General features: G+C 40.5%; 1 protein-coding gene across 2 annotated transcripts in view; it reads left to right on the top strand.

Annotated features, from left to right (window-relative positions):
- The window catches only part of ITGA9 (integrin subunit alpha 9), a 222841-nt gene that overhangs the window by 150882 nt on the left and 53532 nt on the right, over positions 1 to 18427 (top strand). For both annotated transcript variants that reach the window (NM_001012858.2, XM_040683149.2), the window contains exons 19-22: positions 10906 to 10992; positions 12077 to 12156; positions 15178 to 15267; positions 17723 to 17831. In NM_001012858.2, coding sequence (NP_001012876.2) covers positions 10906 to 10992; positions 12077 to 12156; positions 15178 to 15267; positions 17723 to 17831 — 366 coding nt within the window. The remainder of the gene's footprint in view (positions 1 to 10905; positions 10993 to 12076; positions 12157 to 15177; positions 15268 to 17722; positions 17832 to 18427) is intronic.

Here is an 18427-nt window from a genome sequence, read left to right as displayed (position 1 = left end):
AACACTTGATCAAGTCTGGAATCCTGCATGTCCCTAATCCTTCTCCAGCTAGGGCAGAATAGCTCAGCAGGTCTTACCTGAAGATAACAGTTTCCCCTTTAAATTATTGTCCCCTTATCTCTTTGGGTGTGTTCATTGGTTGCGTTCTCAGGCTTTCACATGTATGGGGGTTGTCTTTGTGGGGAACAGCTTAATTTTTTTGTTTTGTTTTGTTTATTTTTGTTTTGTAGAAAATGAACTGCCACTAGGGCTGGTACTGACCAATGTTTCCCAGATTTTCTTTCACAGATTACATCCCAAAGCCACCCCACAAGCTGAGCATTAAAAACAAGGAGGAGCTTTTGCATGAAGTAGCAAGGTGAAGCTCTCAAAACTGCATGGTCCTACAGATCAGCAAAGTGCCTGGAAAATAGCATAGTGGGAGGCTTCCTCTTGGCAGTTCCAGTACCTCTAGTCTGGTAATTGCTTGCCACTACACATCTGTCTCCCCTGCACCTTTTCAGCTCTGGTGATTCCTTTCCTAGCAGGAAAGTGTTTGAGCCACATGGAGATGGGGAGGAAAGGCAGCTCTAACTTTCTGGCGCTGGGAAAACATTTGTTTTGGGTCATGTTCAGGAGTTAGAGAGGCTTTCAGGAGCCTGAGATTATCCTGACTGGACCAGCAGACCCTGTGCTGAGAAATTCAACAAGAATGCCAAGTATGAGGTAACTCATGGCCCCTGGGGCATGGATATGGCTGCAGGGGCCAGAGCCCCAGCACAAGTTCCTGGTCTGATGATGTCAGCAATGATGTAACTTTTAAGATGCTAATTGCTGCTGGGGAGAGGAGAAATGCAGTCTTGTCATTAACAGCCATATTCCAACAAAGACATATTTGCAGTGGTGAGAACTATTTTCTGCTACTACTACTTTGCTACCACTGTACGTGAAAGGCTATAAAGGCAAGAATTAGGCTCTCATCTCTATCCTAAAACATAGTAAAGTGATTCCAGGGAAAGTGTGGTGTCTCCAGCCTTTATTCATCTGGGCAATTCCATGGTGGGCACTGTGGGCAATTTACCTGCTGCTGTAAAAATAGGCTACCATCCTCTCCTTTCATGGCGTGCACTCAGTTTATCCTAAATAGCAGTTCCTGTATCCCTTAGTCCTTTGGCCTATTGTGTCCAAATTTAACTAGCATTCTTTATATTGCTAATATCCTCTGGCACGAGCTGGGTATGGCTTGATGGGATGAAAGTTGCTGCGTGGGCAGATGGAGCCTGACATTTAAGCTGCTCCTAGTTACTTCCTGAGTAAGCATAGCTGGACATCAACACATACGAAAAAGGGAAAGGAGCAGCTTGGCTGAAATATAGTCAACCTCATAATGGATGCATGACAACTGACCTAATAGCTGTAGAGAACAGTAGGTCTTGGCGATGTTCCTTATTTTCCCCTCTGTAGAAGTGAAGATCGGCAGTTCTCATCAGTTATGTGGAACAGAATGGTATAGCTTGTGCAGTGGAAGCTGATGCAAGTTCAATTGGAATGCTGAAAATGGAAGTCAGCATGGAAGCAAAGGAGATGAAACTTCTCAGGGTGGCACTAAATCCCCCTTTCTCCTTATAGCTTCACCACCTGTCCTGCAGGTCCTATAAAGAGAGAAGCTGCAAAACCATGACCAGTTTTATTGACTTGCTCAAAAACCTCTGAGATGGTGTGCTTTAAAAATCTGCTGTAGTATCTGTTCTCCAGTTAATATGAATGCTATGAGAGAGAAGGAGAAATGAGAATGCTGGGAATATCCAGCAAATAGAAAAGCTTTTGTTTTTCTCTCCCTTTTTCCTCAAAGATTTTCTGTACTGGTTGGGATTGGTGATCTCATGGTCTATAAATAGGTTCCATCCAGGGAGGAGAGGGAAGAGGGGGGAGGCTCTAATTAATTATATAGAAATAGTTGTTTTTGCAAAATAAGCAGCAAATCCAAGATGTTTCAAGCCAGTCTTTCTGCACTTGGGGGTGGGGTGTGCCTGCATCATTCACTAATGAGATCATGGAATAGGGCAGGAAATCTCTCTCTGAAGCCAAAGAAAACTTTTTTTTCCCCTCCTTGTTCCTTTTTTTCTGAAACAACTGAAGAGGTTCCTCCATCACCTTTCAAACTTGTTTTCTGTTAATGAATCAAAGAATTGATTCATTATTGGAATTAGAGGTCTAGAAACCCTGATCTTCCAGATTTTTTGTGTGTGTTGGGTTGCATGTGTGTCAGCATAGTTTGGGTAATGTAATTTTGCTTGCTCATGCAAGCACAAGCATGACAAGGGTCTTTGCCAATGAAACAGCAATTTGTACAGCTGCAGAATTTCTGTACATCACATTTGCTGACTTGATTTATTGGGGGAATATCTGTGTGTTGGAAATATCTGTGTGAAGGAAAACTTGGAGTCCCTGTGGTGCCTTTAAAACAAACCCTTGCAACACACAAAAAATCTTTTTATTCTCTCGTGTAATTAGATTGCCTTTCCAATATCTCCAGTCATTGTAGTCAGGGGAGATGTCAGTTTCATGACAGTGTATAGCTGAGTAAGTCTGTGTTTAATCTGTATTTTCTTCTCTATAATGTTTTTCCTAACATGCAATGTTTAACAATAACTTACATATGATAGCTGTCACTGCTACTGGTTTATTGTTGAATTGTCCTTCACATTATTCGCATTCTTGTTTGCATTCCACCAATATTTGGAAATCATTTAAAACAGAAGAATCTTATGAAGCTCAGGCGACAGAGCTGTTATGTTGAAGGAGTAAAACCCCTCTTAAAAACAAAATTAATGATAGAAATCTTATTTTTGTGGCTCCTTGTTGCACATTTTACTTTGGTAACTGAAGAAGTCAAATAGAAGAACACGAGGCTTTCTGAACACAAGGCTCAGAAGTTGCTTGAAGCTATTGAATAAACCCTGTAACAAAAAATGGAATAAAACTCAAGAGGCTTTTGCTCTGAGAGCAAAACTTGCAGAAGTGCATGTGAGAATTTTATTTCTGATGGCTTTCAAAGCGATGACCACCTGTACTGGGCTGCTGCCAACCATCTTGAAAGCTGCTGCCAGTAATAGGGTCTTTTTCCCAGACCAAATCACATGCTTGGAGCTCATGAGAAGCTTCACAGTCTTCCCATGGGAATAGGGACTCAAACTCCAAAACTTCTGGCCTCAGTCTGTGAAGTACTGAGATTTGTAAATGTGAGTTACTGATGCTTTCAGCATCCACTAGGACCTGAATGAACTGGGGAAGGTCAGTACATAGCAGAGTCAGGCCCAGGAATCATAAATGAAATATTAGTTTTAAATTCAGAAAGACACGACCAAGTGGTAAAAGCAGGCACTAGCTGCTAGTTGGACAAATGAGAGAGAGACATGAAAAGCATTTAGGAACAATAATGAGTAAATTCTAAGAGGGATTTGCTGTAAGTCACACCCATCATTGCAGTCATGGCAGGTATCCTCTGCTTGAATTATGATGCAGTGCCAGGAAGAGTTACCTATGAACAATATCAGTAAACCACCTGGCGTTCCTGCAGTTTTAAATTCATAGGATCATAGAATGGCCTGGGTTGAAAAGGACCATGGTGATCATCGAGTTTCAACCCCCCTGCTATGTGCAAGATTGCCAACCACTACCCTAGCAACCACTAGACCAGGATCCCCAGAGCCACATCTAGCCTGGCCTTGAATGCCTCCAGGGATGGGAAATCCACAACCTCCTTGGGCAACCTGTTCCAGTGTGTCACCACCCTCTGTGTGGAAAACTTCCTCCTAAAGTTCCCCTGTCTTAGTTTTAAACCATTCCCCCTTTCCTATCACTACCCACTCTCATAAACAGATGTACCCACTCCTATTTATACGCTCCTTCCAAATATTGGAAGGCCGCAATGAGGTCTCCCCAGAGCCTTCTCTTCTCCAAGATAAACAAGCCCGGTTCCCTTAACCTTTCTTCATAGGAGAGGTGCTCCAGCCCTCTGATCATCTTAGTGGCCCTCTTCTGGATTCGTTCCAAGAGCTCCATGTCCTTCCTGTACTGGGGACCCCAGGCCTGGACACAGTACTCCAGATGGGGCCTCCCAGGAGCAGAGTAGAGGGGGCAATCACCTCCCTCTCCCTGCTGGCCACCCCTTTTTTAATGCAGCCCAGAACACAGTTGGCCTTCTGGGCTGCAAGTGCACACTGCTGTCTCATGTCCAGCTTCTCATCTACCAGGACCCCCAAGTCTTTCTCCACAGGGCTGCTTTCAAGGAGTTCTTCTCCCATTTTGTGTAAATGCCTCGGATTGCCCTGGCCCAATTGCAGCAAAAATACCCAGCAGAGCTCTGTCTGGGAGGAAAGCATGGTGTCTGGGTACTTGCATTAGAAAATCCATGCTGTTACATGCAGAAGAAAGAACCACCAGGATAAGATTACCAAAATTGTTCACAGTCACAGGGAAACTCAGCCTGGGCCAGTCTTTTTATTGACAGAATCCCCAAGGTTTCAGGAACAGAGACTTTCCTAATTGCTCTGTACGTGTGAGTACCTGTGACCCACATTATTTGGTGACCTCTGTTACTGTGAAAAGAAGGTGCATCAGTATACACAGGTGGCTCTTAAATGAGCTTACAAATATTTATATCCTTGAAGCTGCATATAAATAAATATATAAATAAAAGTTATGCTCTCAAAACCCTTGGGAAACACAGAGGGGTGGAGGTTACTGAAGTACAAATGAAGGACTTACACCGAGATTAGGAAGAGTAATTAGAAGAAGCCATCTCAAATATCATAGGAGAGGTGATTCTTTGTTTTAGGTTTCTCACCTTAGAGATGTTTATTATACCAAGCTTTGCTAGCTCAATGTGCAACAGAGTACCAGCTGTGATCAGACATAGACATACGTTCAGTAATATCTCCTGGAAGTGAGAAGCTCTTAAAATGCAGTTCAGATCTATGTAGTTGTCCTCTTCAGTGGAACAAAAGCTTTAAATATTCATCTAAGCTTTCACTTGGAAAAATGTCCCTGCTCACCAAAAAAGCCAATTTGTGAGTTGGAATTATTGAGATACAAGCATGTGCTTCAAGACAGAGTCCACGTTGATTATATATATGTAAAATAAGAAAGTACGAATTTATCAAAACGTTTTTCCTAGTGACTGCTGTAAGCCTCTAACTTTGGTGCACAAGTCAGGTTACTTACATTTCCACATAATTAGTGTGGAGAGTGAACTGTAAACTGAAGAGCATATACTGAGTATTTAGTATCTAGCTTGAGATTTAGCATACTGCAGGAGTGCAGATAGCCCTCCTTAGTGCTATTTGCTTAGATACTTGTAGGACCTCTCAAATGAGGATGCTCTTCATGGTCCCTTGTGGGATCAGCTATGATGGTTCTCAAACAGACAAATATTACAGAACAGGAAAAGTAATAACAAGAGCATGTGCCCTGGCAACAAGGGAGGATTTCTCAGTATGTACTGTTGGCATTCTTTTGTGCTCTTTGGAAAAGCTGCAGCAGCATCACAAAACCTAACAAGTTAAATAAATGCTCAACCTCTTCAAAATGAGTGTTCTGTCAACTTGTTATCAAGGCTTCCAGGACATTTTCTCCACTGTTTAGAGTACTAGTAGCTAGGATATGCAGGAGAAGCATTTTTTTCCAAATAAACAACAACAAAACAGGCATTTATTTGAGTGTTTCTGAGGAAACAGAAAGATAAACTGCTCTTAGGTACATTATATAGCAGGTTTTTCTTTTTTCTTTTCTTTTTTTTCTTCTTTCTCCTAAAAATGTATACAGGTTATCCTAACAATTCTGCAACAAGGGTATTTTCAATATATTTCATTAGTGATTTTAACCCATTAAAAATAACAGCTCATCAGAAGACAGTATAAGAGGATCGGGTCATCTCTGGCACAGATAATCAAGAGTATTCAGAGTAGTACTAAACTTAGCAAAAGTACATAAATTAATACAACTTTAAAAAATAAAAATAAAATCTGAGCCACATCCAGGACATCATTTTGCCAAATTCTATAAGTTGAGTGTTGTTCTGGTGCAGCTTCATGCTGACATGGGAGGTGTAGTATCTACCAGTATCTTGTATGCTTAGGAGAGCGGAGAGCTGGCAGGCAATAAAGGAGTGTTAGGAAGCTGAGTTCACACTTGCTCTGTGAGAGCACTATAAGTGCAAAATACAACACAAGCGACCTGTACTTTTACACTTGTTTGCTTTTGTTGATAGTCATAATTTGGTAGAAGAGCTGTCAAATAGATTAAGGTCTGGGTGCTGACGGGGAGTTAACAGGCTGGGGGAGATTACATGAGGAGTTGCTTGAGGTGTCAGGCTTGCAGCTAGTCTTGGATGGGGGTGGGAACAGGTTGGAGAGTGTGTGGCTGACTCTGGGCTGGGGGTGACATGAGGTCAGAGGAGAGTTGCTTTTTCACTGAGGAGAAATGAATAACCCTAAGGATGGGAAAAATGAAAACAGATGGGAGTATAGGAACTGCTAGGTCAGAAAGGCAGAAATATTTTTCCTTTTAGACTGGAGGCTTTTGTTTGGACGTGACATGAATGAGGTGGAAGAGGGTTGTATCAGCTGATGAATAAGTCATCATTGCCCGCTATGTGAAATTCTTAAGGGAAAAATGCATGTGCATTCTGGTATGAAAACAGCTTATCAAGATGAAGCTGAGGATATCTCAGCACCCTTCTTTGTGCCATTTAATGCATGCTGTCTGCATCTGGTCATCCATGCTCAGGAAGGGAGAGCATAACAAGGAACAGTGTACTATGTTGGTATGTCACTGTGAAGAATTCCCAGAGGCAGCCTTTATCTTTTTTCCACCAGCATTTTTTTTTTTATAGGACATTCCCTTTTTCTTAAATCTTAGATTTGTCAGATAAACGAGTTGAAAATTACCCTTCAAAGTCAAAGTAAACAATATATAAGAAATTTTGTTAAAAAAAAAAAAAAAGGAAGTCTGTTTCAGGAAGAGGGAGCACAAATGGCAGTTGTCTTTGAGCAGGGCTTAGTTCTAATAAATGATCTTCTCCAGGATCATCCCTAAAATATTTGAGTCTTGTGCTCAAACTGGCACTGGTCCCACCTTTGTACCAGGAGAACATTAGGCCTATCAAATACTAAGGAAAAACAATCTTTCTAAATGCCAGAATGCATATAGTCAAAGAGTTGCTTGGTACAATCTGTTCTTGTACTGACAAGCTATTTCCTTAGTCACGGCCTACCTTTTGCGGCCTGAAAAACATGCAGTTCTCATGCAGTCCAGTAAGGATCTCTGACTGGGAAAGAGCAAAATCGTGAGTTGTTCTGTGTTTTAAATCCCCAGATGATCAGCTAGGTGAAGTCAGCAAAAGGATAGTGTCCAGTATCCCATCTGCATGGTCAAAACGCTTTACTTGTGTTGAAATGTTTACTGAAAGCTAAATGTATTGTTCACCTATCTTAAGCAAATTAGTCTCTGAGATTTCTTCTGGTTAGGTATTAAGGACTGCATGTAGTGTTAAGGGCAAGGACAAAAGGAGATACTGCTCCAAAGCATATCCTGTGTTGTCAGACAGTAGTCAGATGTAGTCTGAACTCCCGTGTTCAGTAGCTGCCTACTTCTACCAAAACATCTACTATCAAAGGTACCAATGGTGAAAATAGCTAGTGTCCCTTGGTGCAGGCAGTATGGTGCACCAAATTAATATCTGGAAACAGCCGAGAGATGCATCTGAGGCAAGAGTAACACAAGCATTGTAGAAATTCTTTCATTTTCAAGTTTTAAATTTGACAAATAGCAACATTTCTGGGTTGCTATTTCTACCACACTATATTAATATGATCATTATCGGCTTCCTGCAATACTCAGTCAGTTGAAACCACACAGAATATTTACACTTCAAAACAAGAACCTCCAGAAATAAAGCCATTTACATTTCTGATCACCTTCAGATTAAATTCCCCAGCACATGACAGCATTATGCTACAGAATTTCCACTGGGTTGCTCTTTCCTCATGTGCCCCTTTCAATAGAGTTAGAACTCAACTGTTCTTATTAGAACTCATTGTTTGTATTGTAATTATCAAGAACTTTTCTTTCTATTTGGAGAAACAGACTGTTAGTCATCCTAAGTTGTGTGTTTCTCACACCCGGGTCTTCATTTGTTATGTAGTAGTACTACAGCTATTTGGCTAATTAGCTCACTGTTTATCTGATTGACTCTCCTAAAAATATGAAATGCTGTGAAATGTTTCAGAAGGAAGACAAAGTTTTCTGGATAAAACTTCATACTCCATAACCATCCCTTTTGGCTGCATTTTCTAAGCAAATTAGAAACTCTGCTAGGTAGTATAGAAATGTGTAGGATACTGAACCCGTGGTTCAGCAAACTTATTTATGTTATTTCCTATCTCTGAACAGTTTGACTTTGCAGCGTACATAATGTTTTATTCATCATTAAACTGGATGGTATGCTAATGAAGCCAGAACGTCCTTCGAGTCAATCTCAGTACATCTATTAAGCTGTTGCAAGTAGTGACAGTAGAAATGGTCAATGCAGTTTTATCTGTCGTTTCCTTAACAGACTGTTATAAACAACTGGCATCTGCCTGCCTGTTGTCAGGACTACAGAGGCAGGCAGGCCCCAATTTGCAGAATGAAGAAGAATTGCACTTCTTCCATTATCAAGATGATTGTTCTTTCTGTTATCGTGTTTTTTGACATCTCTGAAGTGATATAGACTTGAGGAGAGGAGGCAACCTCTTGGGTCTGTCTGGTCACTGTCACCACCAGACAGCTATGTAAATAGAAATCTCTCTTGACTGAGCAGAGACAGGGAAATGATGAAAGAGAGTTCATAGGTTGCTACAGTTAGACAAGAAGGGATGTTGGAACAACAGAGAACCAAGAATGTTCCCAGAGGAAATAACTGTGAAATTTTTCATTTGGTTATGCAGCTGCTCAGAGTGTGTATTCACTGGGTCATCCACATAAAACTAGAAAAGTTCCCAGATTGCTGAGCGGAAAAGGCAAATGAAGGAGATGCTTCACCCATAAAACACTTTCTCAGCTCTTTTGTGTTAAATGGAGGAGAAAAACTGACCTACAATAGGAAGATGACAGCTTTGTACAACTGAATCTAGATAGCTGATTTGCTGGGCAATGCCATCTTTTGTGGTGTTGGAAATAGAATCATGCAGAAGACTGCAAGGAAATAAATCCATAGAGAAAATGAACGTGGAGGCCACTGATCTGGCAGTTGAGTACTACTGAAGTGATTTCATGTCATCTCAAAGTATGCATGGATTTTCTCCTTAGATTATTTTCTTTACACATGAAACCAGTCAAATACTAAATCAGAGGAGAGAAATGACGTTAGGGATATAATCATCTACCAACATGTGCTGTGAATTGAACCATAACTTTGAAGATAAAGGAGATCTTCAGGAAGCAGCAGGAAACATCTAAAAGATCAAGAATCTGGATGCCATCAGACTCAGTTATGGTAGTGTCTGTAGAGCACTAATGCAGTGCTCTACAGACAGTACAGATCAGAAATACATATCAAAACATGAAACCAAGAGAGATGTTTCCTGGAGATGCTTATAGTCTGAGTCTGTGTTTCAGGAAGCCACTTCAACATGTGCTTGTTCCATTCAAGAATGGTATTCATGCAAATGCTTAAATTGAAGTACATGTTAAAAGCGGAACTCATGAGTGATTTGGGAAATATGCCTTCAGAGTCTGAGTCTGGGTTTCACAAACTATTGTAGATACCTAAAATAGATTGAATAAATGATATATCCTGTATCTAAGAGATTTCCAGATAGATGTATGTAATTGAGTTAATTTTCAGATTCATATGCCTCAATTCAGGCATTCATCTTATAGTTGCATACTTCAATACCACAGCTCCAGGATTGATCTATTCAGTAGTAGGGCCTTGTCACTTCTTTGGCTCAGTTTGGAATAAACACCTACATTTGCTCTGCTAAGCAGTTTTCTAGCTCTGCTAGGATGGGAGCACCTGGATCATATAGCAAAATCTGCTGGGTAGTCGCCTAAATGTCTACATCCAGATTCGGGAGCTGAATTTCACTCTGCAAATTTTGTTATGAACTTTTCCACAGAGACGGGGCACACAACTTGTTTTCTGATAATCTGGAGATGAGAACATGCTAACCTGGTGCCAGACTCTTATTTTGTGGAGCAATGGAACACTTTCTATTCAGTAGATTCGTTTCTGTTGTTTTAATGGAGTGGCTTTTACGTTAGTGGTCTAAACTTTTCAATTTATGTTACTGGCAATGTTCATAGTCCATCATTGTTTAGCATAAGGAGAGGATCATCCCCTAATTTACTCTACACCACCATTGTGTCATTAAAGAAGCGTTGGTACCCATATCACTGTAGTTCATCCCATGAGACTAAGAGATCAGGACAAAGAGTAACACCAAGGCGAGGTGAAGTTTTCTCCAGTGTCTGACTTGATTTAGTCAATGTTGCCCGATACAATTCTTTGTGATATCTCTACTTGAAAAATACTACTGTGGGGAACCTGTACTCTGGAACATCTGAAGGCTGCCTTTTAAAAAGCGAAGGGAACAGCTGATGGTCTGAGTTACCCAAGAAGTACTGGTGGCTCCAGTGTGTTTGGGTATGCAGTATTTCCCCATGATCTGTCTCTCAGAGCATGTTCAGGTGGTTGTCCACCTCTCAGCACTGAAGCAGAGTGAGGAAGTGCAACACCGCACTTTCCATATTCTAGGAAAAGCATTTTGGGGAATAACAGCATTATGATGGGAAATGTTTTGTTTTCTGAGATATTTTATCTCAGTGACATTTCTTAGTAGTCTTTTTCCATCATTTTGTGGTCTTTTTATTTTCTTACAGGAGGAGCAGGGAATTTCCTGTGAGTTGCTGGAGTCGGACTTTCTCAAGTGCAGTGTGGAATTTCCTTTCATGAGATCAAAATCTAGGGTAATGTTATGGTATTTTCATTTTCAGAATGATGGTTTGTTCCCCTGTTTTTCTCCGAGAAGTGTCGGGAGGGATAACTGCTCTGTTAAATGCCTGTGATTGATACTTTATGTAGCTTTCTAACACAGATATCCAGGCCTTTCATGGTTGTGGGAGGGCAAATGTACTCACCAGATACAGCCAATAGCAATAACTTGTGCTTTGCAATTAAATACTCTTGAAAAAAATGTTGCAAGAGTTGTAGCAGCCAAAACCTTAGTGGAATATTAGAAAAAGACCACGTCTCATCTGTGTTGCCTTACTGTATTTTCATTTTTGCCTACTCTCAATTTAAATTGTGACTGCTTTTGTATGAATGACAATGAAAATTTTGTAATAACTTTTTCATATTATGATTTTCTGATAGCTTTCAAAGAAGGTTTTGTTTCGGTAGTAGTAGATGAGCTCTCTCATTATATTTAAAAATCCAACCAGGTTCTTTCTGTCACTAATCAGAACTATACAGTGACCAACCCAGGAATTTGAGAAGTGGCATAATTTCAGGATGATCTGAACGAAACGTATCTGATTTTTTTCAGAAAATTTAAATGTTAAAAATTAATCTTTTCTGTTTGAATTGCCATGACATTTGGCCTCATGTTTGTTAGTTTGTTTGTTTAATATAGTGGCCTGGATGGTGCTTTAGCTACTGCTGGTTGTTTCCAATGTCTGTGCATGCTTGTGCATGAAGGATTCATTCAAAGATTTCTTGGGCAGTGATGAGTGTATGCAACAGTGCTGAGGTAATTTCAGTAATAATCTCCTTATGCTAGAAGACTCTTCCACTGGCAGATAATTTGCTCCCAAAATATCTTTGAATAGCAATTCTAATAAAGGCCTTCTCTCAAGGAAGAATCAGATTCTGTAGTATTTGAACAGGCTAGCGATTGCAAAGTTCAACCTTTGCTACTTTGCAGTAGAGGGGGCTATATTAAGTATATCAGAATATGCTACTTGTTTTTGGCTAGACCAATAAAATATAGGTTAAGCTTCAGAATAAGTGTGTTTTGAAACTGTCTCTAAATGCCACTTTTTGTTTGTGCAGTATGAGTTCAGTGTAATCTTTGACACAAGCCACTTGTCTGGGCAAGAGGAAACACTTACCTTCCTTGTCACTGCCCAAAGGTAAGAGAACCTTTCCATGTCTTGATGACTTAGATTTTCTTTGTTGCATGATGTGTGCACTGCATATGCTTAACAATTGTGTGTTAGCAGCCATTAGCGCATGCATGTATAGTAAATCAGATTGAATGACTGAAGCTAAATGCTTGTTCTCTGATAACACAGAGGAACCATGTGACTTACCTTCCTGAAAAGTGAGGTGGAGTTGTGTGTAGGCTCTGTTTGCCAGGCAGTTGTGATTCTGAAGGAGCATTTTGTGTTTTCTCAGTTGGGAGGCCCGTGTGTTTCCCTTCTCATCCCTTTGGGCTGTGTATCAAGCTCAGCTCAGCTGTGCTTGACGATCAGCACCAGACAGACCCATTTGTTCCAGCATTTGAATGAAATAAGTGTGCTTGGATGCAAACCAGAAAAGAGAAATGCTTTCATCAGATGCTCAGAGATCTTACTGACAGTTTCCAAAGTTACATGTCTATTTTTTCCCCACTCTGGATCTTCAAGTTTTGACAATTGCGTGGAGCAATTGAATGGGACACTGTCCCAAGGGTATTTGCTTCAGGCACTGCAGTAGGATGGTGCCAAATACTAGCCAGAGCAACCTTATAATGTAAGCACAATCACTTTATCTGGAGTGCCCAGGATCATGTGCTACAAAGCAGTCTCCATGGGTGTTTAAGGCAAGGCAATGTCTGGGTGTTTATTTGGAGACTGTAGCACAGCTTCATTAACCTGGCCCATAAATTGCTGCTCTGGCATGCTGAGTAGGGGACTAGTTATCACTTCCACAGGCCATCTTCATACCTTACAACATCAAAAATGGCATTTCCGAACAGCTTGCCTCCCCAGTCTGATGCCTCACAGGCTTACTGGGAATGAGAGACAAGATCTTGCAGTTGCTGAGTGACTGCTCCTATAACAGCTGTAGGGGGGGGAACAAGATCCTGCAGCACTTGGGACTGCTATGAAATGCTGACACTGAGACCTCACATCAAGTGGGCAAGGCCATGGTTTACACATTATGCAAGTTTTACTCTCTGTGAAAAGTAGCTGATCATGTGTTTAGATGACCCCATAATATTTCTAGGGCAGGGAGATGTATCAGGATCTGCTGAGTGAATGCCAGCCATTGCAAAGATAGGTCGTGGCTGCTTTAAATTTGCCCAGCCAGCATTTTCCAGCTTGTACCTCTCTCATTTTCATGCCTTGGATAGCACAGGGCTCTCTTCAGTCACTTCACTCCTTGAGATTACTGTGCCTCACCAGTGAGGAGGGTTGGCTGGTGGTTTTAGAGGGGGTGAAGTTATAGATAGCAGCTTGTGCACGTAGTGCAAATACTCTGAGAGCTTAAGAGAATGTCTCTCATTTCAGAAGGGTGGACTGGAGGACAGTTGTTTTGTGAAGGATTCAGCTGAACCTCCAAAGACAACAGTGCACTTCCCAGTGCAGAATTACCCTTGTTTCTTCTGTATCTTTGGGCAAATTGCTCAGTTCCCTCACTGTCAAATAATAGTAATATTTTCTACCACAAGAGTTGCTGGTCTGCAACAGGGAGCCATTGGGTGAAGTCAGTGATAAGGAAATGGAGAGGAAAATGTATATGCCATGGTTAAACAGCAATGAATAGGAACTTTATTCCCACACAAAACTGGAGCTAGTCCTCCGTAAATGTCTGTGGATAGAGAAGCTGTTAGCTGCACTATGCTCTCATGGGAATGTAAGTATTGCCCTTCAAGCAGCCGCTTAACCTGTCCCTTGTAGCTGCAAATTCCATACAAGCACCGATAGCAAGAAGACTGGTTCAGTAGTGAGACAGCAAAAGACAAACTAAACACCAACAGAACTCTTCCATTGCTTCCTAGAGTGAACTATTTTGCTAGTATTAGATTCAACGAGTGATGTTCTCCTTTAATACAGGAACTTTGAGATGTATTAACCACATGCATTTGAAATCTATATGGAATTCTGCATGCTTGTTCTACTTGCCACCATAGTATCTCAGTATTTGAGGTGAAAAATGCCTCCTTTTTTTTCCCTGGGACTGAAAGTTCACAACTGAATTAAGCAACTCATCACGTACGTAGTATCATTTGGGATGTTACAGCTTGCTTATTTTCCCTCAGTGATATAGTCCTAAAGTAAACAGGAGCATACCTTTTCCCAGTTTTATTTGCGAGTAAATCCAGTGAACAGCAGGGCAGAAAGCAATCAGTCACTGCTAAAGAGACTGGAAGTATATGCAACATATCTTCTGAGCTGTTACCCACCAAGCAGGCTCACCTCCAGAATTAGAATATTTACAAGTTTGCATGTTGTGCTTGCGTTTCAGGAGGCTTTCCTGGATTTAATATATAAATGTTCACACTGAAATAAAATGACTTAAGTAAGAGATGACTGCTTACTTTTCTTTCCTTCTGCTTTTGACCAGTGGTGGCATCTGACTTTGAAGATAGAAAGTAGTACTTTCATTTTGACAACTATTTACATGCAAGGGGCGTAGAACAGTGAAGAGTTTATGGCCAGATATGAGCATGTAGCCTGCAAAGTTGCTCATAGCAGTACCAAATCAATGTTATGAAACAGTGCAGGTACCTTAAAAGTGAAATTTAGTTTACTGAGTCAAGAACCTTCTGTGAGATGTATGTGATCCTCCAAACTGATGTACAGTCAGGCTGGGAAAAAGTGAATCCTTGCATTTATGCCTAAATGTCCTTGTATATCTCCACTGTGAATGCTGGCTGCACTTCCCTTTGGATTGACTGTTTTTCTCAAATATGGTTCTTCAGCTTGTGCTTGTTCATGCCCTATCCACAGAAGGGTAACCACAAAGTATATACTATGTACATGTGCCCCCTCCAAAGTGGGGTGAAGAAATGTAATTCTTACCCTCTGAGAGGCTTCCTAAGGAGAGGCGACATCACTCAGCAAGAGAAGCTCAGAGTACAAAACATAGGGACAGTAGCTGTGTAACTGTGTGATAGTACAGAGACTGGGGATTTACAGTATGTTTATGTTTTCTTTCTGGCACAGTGGGAACATGGAGCGCATGGAGTCTCTGCATGATAATACTCTGACCCTATCAGTGCCCCTGATGCATGAAGTGGACTCGTCTATCAATGGGTAAGTACCAGTCATCAAATGAAAACAAAAAAAATGCAAATAATCCTAACAATAACATTTAAGCCTCTTGGAGTGAAAAACTGAATTTTTCTCTTTGTTTACAAGTAGTGGGAATGTTGTTTTTTTTTCTTGTTTCCCAGACTCTGGAAATAAGGACAACTTCATTCCCTATCTGGGAATTTTATTTGTCATTCTTTTCATTCCAGCACTGTACCTCTTTCTCATTCCTTTCTAACAATACTAATTCATTAAAATCAAATTTATTGTGGAAACTTTAGTGATCATATTTGAATTCCCATGATTCTGTGGATACGGTGGAACTTTAAACAGAATAAAAATAGGAAAAGTAAATCGTATCTTGTTCCATGGGGAACAAGATGATTTAAAGATGATTGAGAGTCACCAGGCCAAAGGTTAGGGTCAAACGTTATGGGATTTTAAGGATCTTGGTAGAGCCTAGTTGTTTGTCTTTCTGTTTAATTTCTCAATCAGAATTTGCTTCTGCTCCTATCTCCTTTCCCACTCCCTCTGCTTCTGCGTCTGCAGAGCATCCAAATACTAACTGCGGAACATCAGTCACGCTTTGTCTGATATACTTGTATAATGCACAGCCATTGTCCTCTTCCAGGGACTGGATGTGTGTTCCTTCCTTTGTACTCAGAGGTCTCCTCTTCCTCTGAAAATTACAATTTTACATCTTGAGTGAAAGATTTGGGATTAGTCCAAATAAACTGACCCCTAACATAGACAGTGTTCAAGTTGGAGTTGAGGGACCTGGTCACTGGGGTGAAGCAGCATCAGTGTGGGCTGCGGAAGTTGACATTCATTTCTAAACTTGGGAATTAAAAACTCATCAGTATTGTCCCCAAGAAGCAAAGGTCTGTTTAGCCACCATGAGTACTGTCAGACCTCACAAGACGGCTAGCAAGGACAAAGTTCTTGTCTATATTGAGAGGACAGTCTCAGCAGCATATTCTGAAAGTTTTTGAGTGTTTTCGGAGTTACAAACTGTAGGATTGTAACTCTGTATCCCTTAGTTGGCAATGCTTTTACACAGATTTTGTACAGCTTTACAGATACGAAAGAAATAACGTGTCAATAGATCTCTGTTCACCACCTATGGAATACTACAAACTAAAACCCTGGTACAAATTAGGCTTCTTTCTCTTCAGAATATACTTTTTTTTTTTTTTTTTTTTAAAGAAAAAAAAAAGCATTATGCTTTTGAAGTTTTCAGCCCCACCTGACTATTTGGATGATTTCTTCCTTTGTGTGAAAGAAGAAATTTCACACAAACAAAGCTTAGTTGACTCAAGCTCACAGAAATGCCCAACTGCCTGGGAGAAGTTTGATTTATTGGCAGGTGCACCATTCCCAAGCAATACTAAATAACACTAGGAATACTCTTCTTCAGACAGTATGTTTTTAAAACTTAATTTTATTAGTTATCCTTGTGTGGGTCTGTGAGAGCAAATTCCTGCTGATAAATATCCCAAAGGGCTTGTAACATGCTTTGGAGGAGCTTTCTGGCACAGCACTGTGGATGGGAGGAGTAAAGTTTGTCTCCTGTTGTTTGCCCTAGTGATCCCTGCCATAGGAGGCAGGTCAAGAGACCAGAAAAAAAGGAAGTGTACCTAAACAGACTTAAAATCCTGCCTCAGAAAACTCTGATCAAAAGAACAGCCTGGGAAGAAAATAGAGTTTTAGGCAGATTCTTACTACACTCTATATAAAATTTCACCAGGACTGTTTCCATGCAGTAGAGTGGTCTGACATTAGGAAGCACAGAGAATGCTTAAAGCACTCCTACTTCTCCTGTCTAGGATTTCCAGGTACTATCGTGCTTCAGAGTCTTTTCTGATAGAACCTTACTGCATTTTACCTTGTAACAAGATGCTAAGAATAGCTGAAGGAACTTGGCCTCTGTGACTGTTGCTCAAAGCAAGTCATATCCCCCCTCTTTTCTTCCCTTTAACCATCTGCAAATCATAAACCTATTGATAACTAATGAGTGTTTATTCATGAAATGCTCTGTAAATGGTAGATCAAATTTAAATGTTATTTTAGTGAGTAAGTAACTGAAAATAATCCTGTTAGTTTGTACTTCAGATGAACTCAGTAGTGCAGTGATTTCATGTGTTACTCATGCTAAAGAACTTCCACAGATAATCCATGGGAAGGGCCGTAGACCAGGAGAAAGCATTTTGTGATAGGAAAGGAGAAAAAGTAATCAAAGTAAGTCTGCTTCTGTCTATGTTAGCCAGATCACTTGAGATGCTGGTTGTGTAACCTAGTGTTGTCAAGAAGAAATCAAATTAAAAATACTGCATTAGTGTAAAATGGTTCCGTAGAACTTCTCATGGCCAGAAAGCAAGCAGTGAGATTTAGCATACCACGAATACATTTAATTTTGGTGACAATCAAAGCTTACTAAATCTGTGTCTTGATCTTTCAGGGAAGTCTTCCCTACTTCCTTTTTCTATGGTGATTCTGTGGAAGCATCCAATTTCGTTCAGTTGGAAAGCCATGAATGCCGTTTCCAGTCTCTTAACTTCACGCTGCAGGTAAAATTGAAATTCCTGCTTGACAGTACATTCTAGCTTTGTATCTCTTTTATTCTCAGTGCACTAAGGGCTTTGGTGCTTGCTTCCATAACACAGTATGCTGTGCAATGCATTCTTGATTGGATGCCGTCTTTACAGGGATTCATGTGTACAGGGATGGTGTATTTCCTTGTTTGAATATACTATCACAATAATTACAAACAAGGCATCTTACTTTCATAGTTTCATACTGCCACTGTTTGTTTCTGGTTTACTTTTCATCATGTGCCAATTACGAAGTTACTCAAGTACCACATCTTGAATGCAGTCTCAGAATCAAATGGGAGAAGTAATTCTTTTTAGTGTCATGATCACTGAGCAGAGGTGTGGGCAGTCTTCATCCACAAGAACAAGCCCATACCTATGCAGTGGATTCTGACTAGGCCAAATACTTCTAGTACAAAAATGTTTATAATGTTACTGATGAGAGTCTAGTGCAGGAAAGAGAATGTAAAACCAAAAACAGGGTGTGAGAAAGTTTCTTTAAATGTCTCATAGCATATCAGTGTTATTCAAGTGTTATCTGTAGATTAAAAATCACATGTCAGTTGGGATCC

The sequence above is a fragment of the Gallus gallus genome, chromosome 2, assembly GCF_016699485.2.
Source record: "Gallus gallus isolate bGalGal1 chromosome 2, bGalGal1.mat.broiler.GRCg7b, whole genome shotgun sequence".
NCBI classification, from domain to species: domain Eukaryota; kingdom Metazoa; phylum Chordata; class Aves; order Galliformes; family Phasianidae; genus Gallus; species Gallus gallus.
The sequence above is the reverse complement of the archived record's forward strand: the minus strand, read 5'-3'. Positions and strand labels throughout refer to the sequence as shown.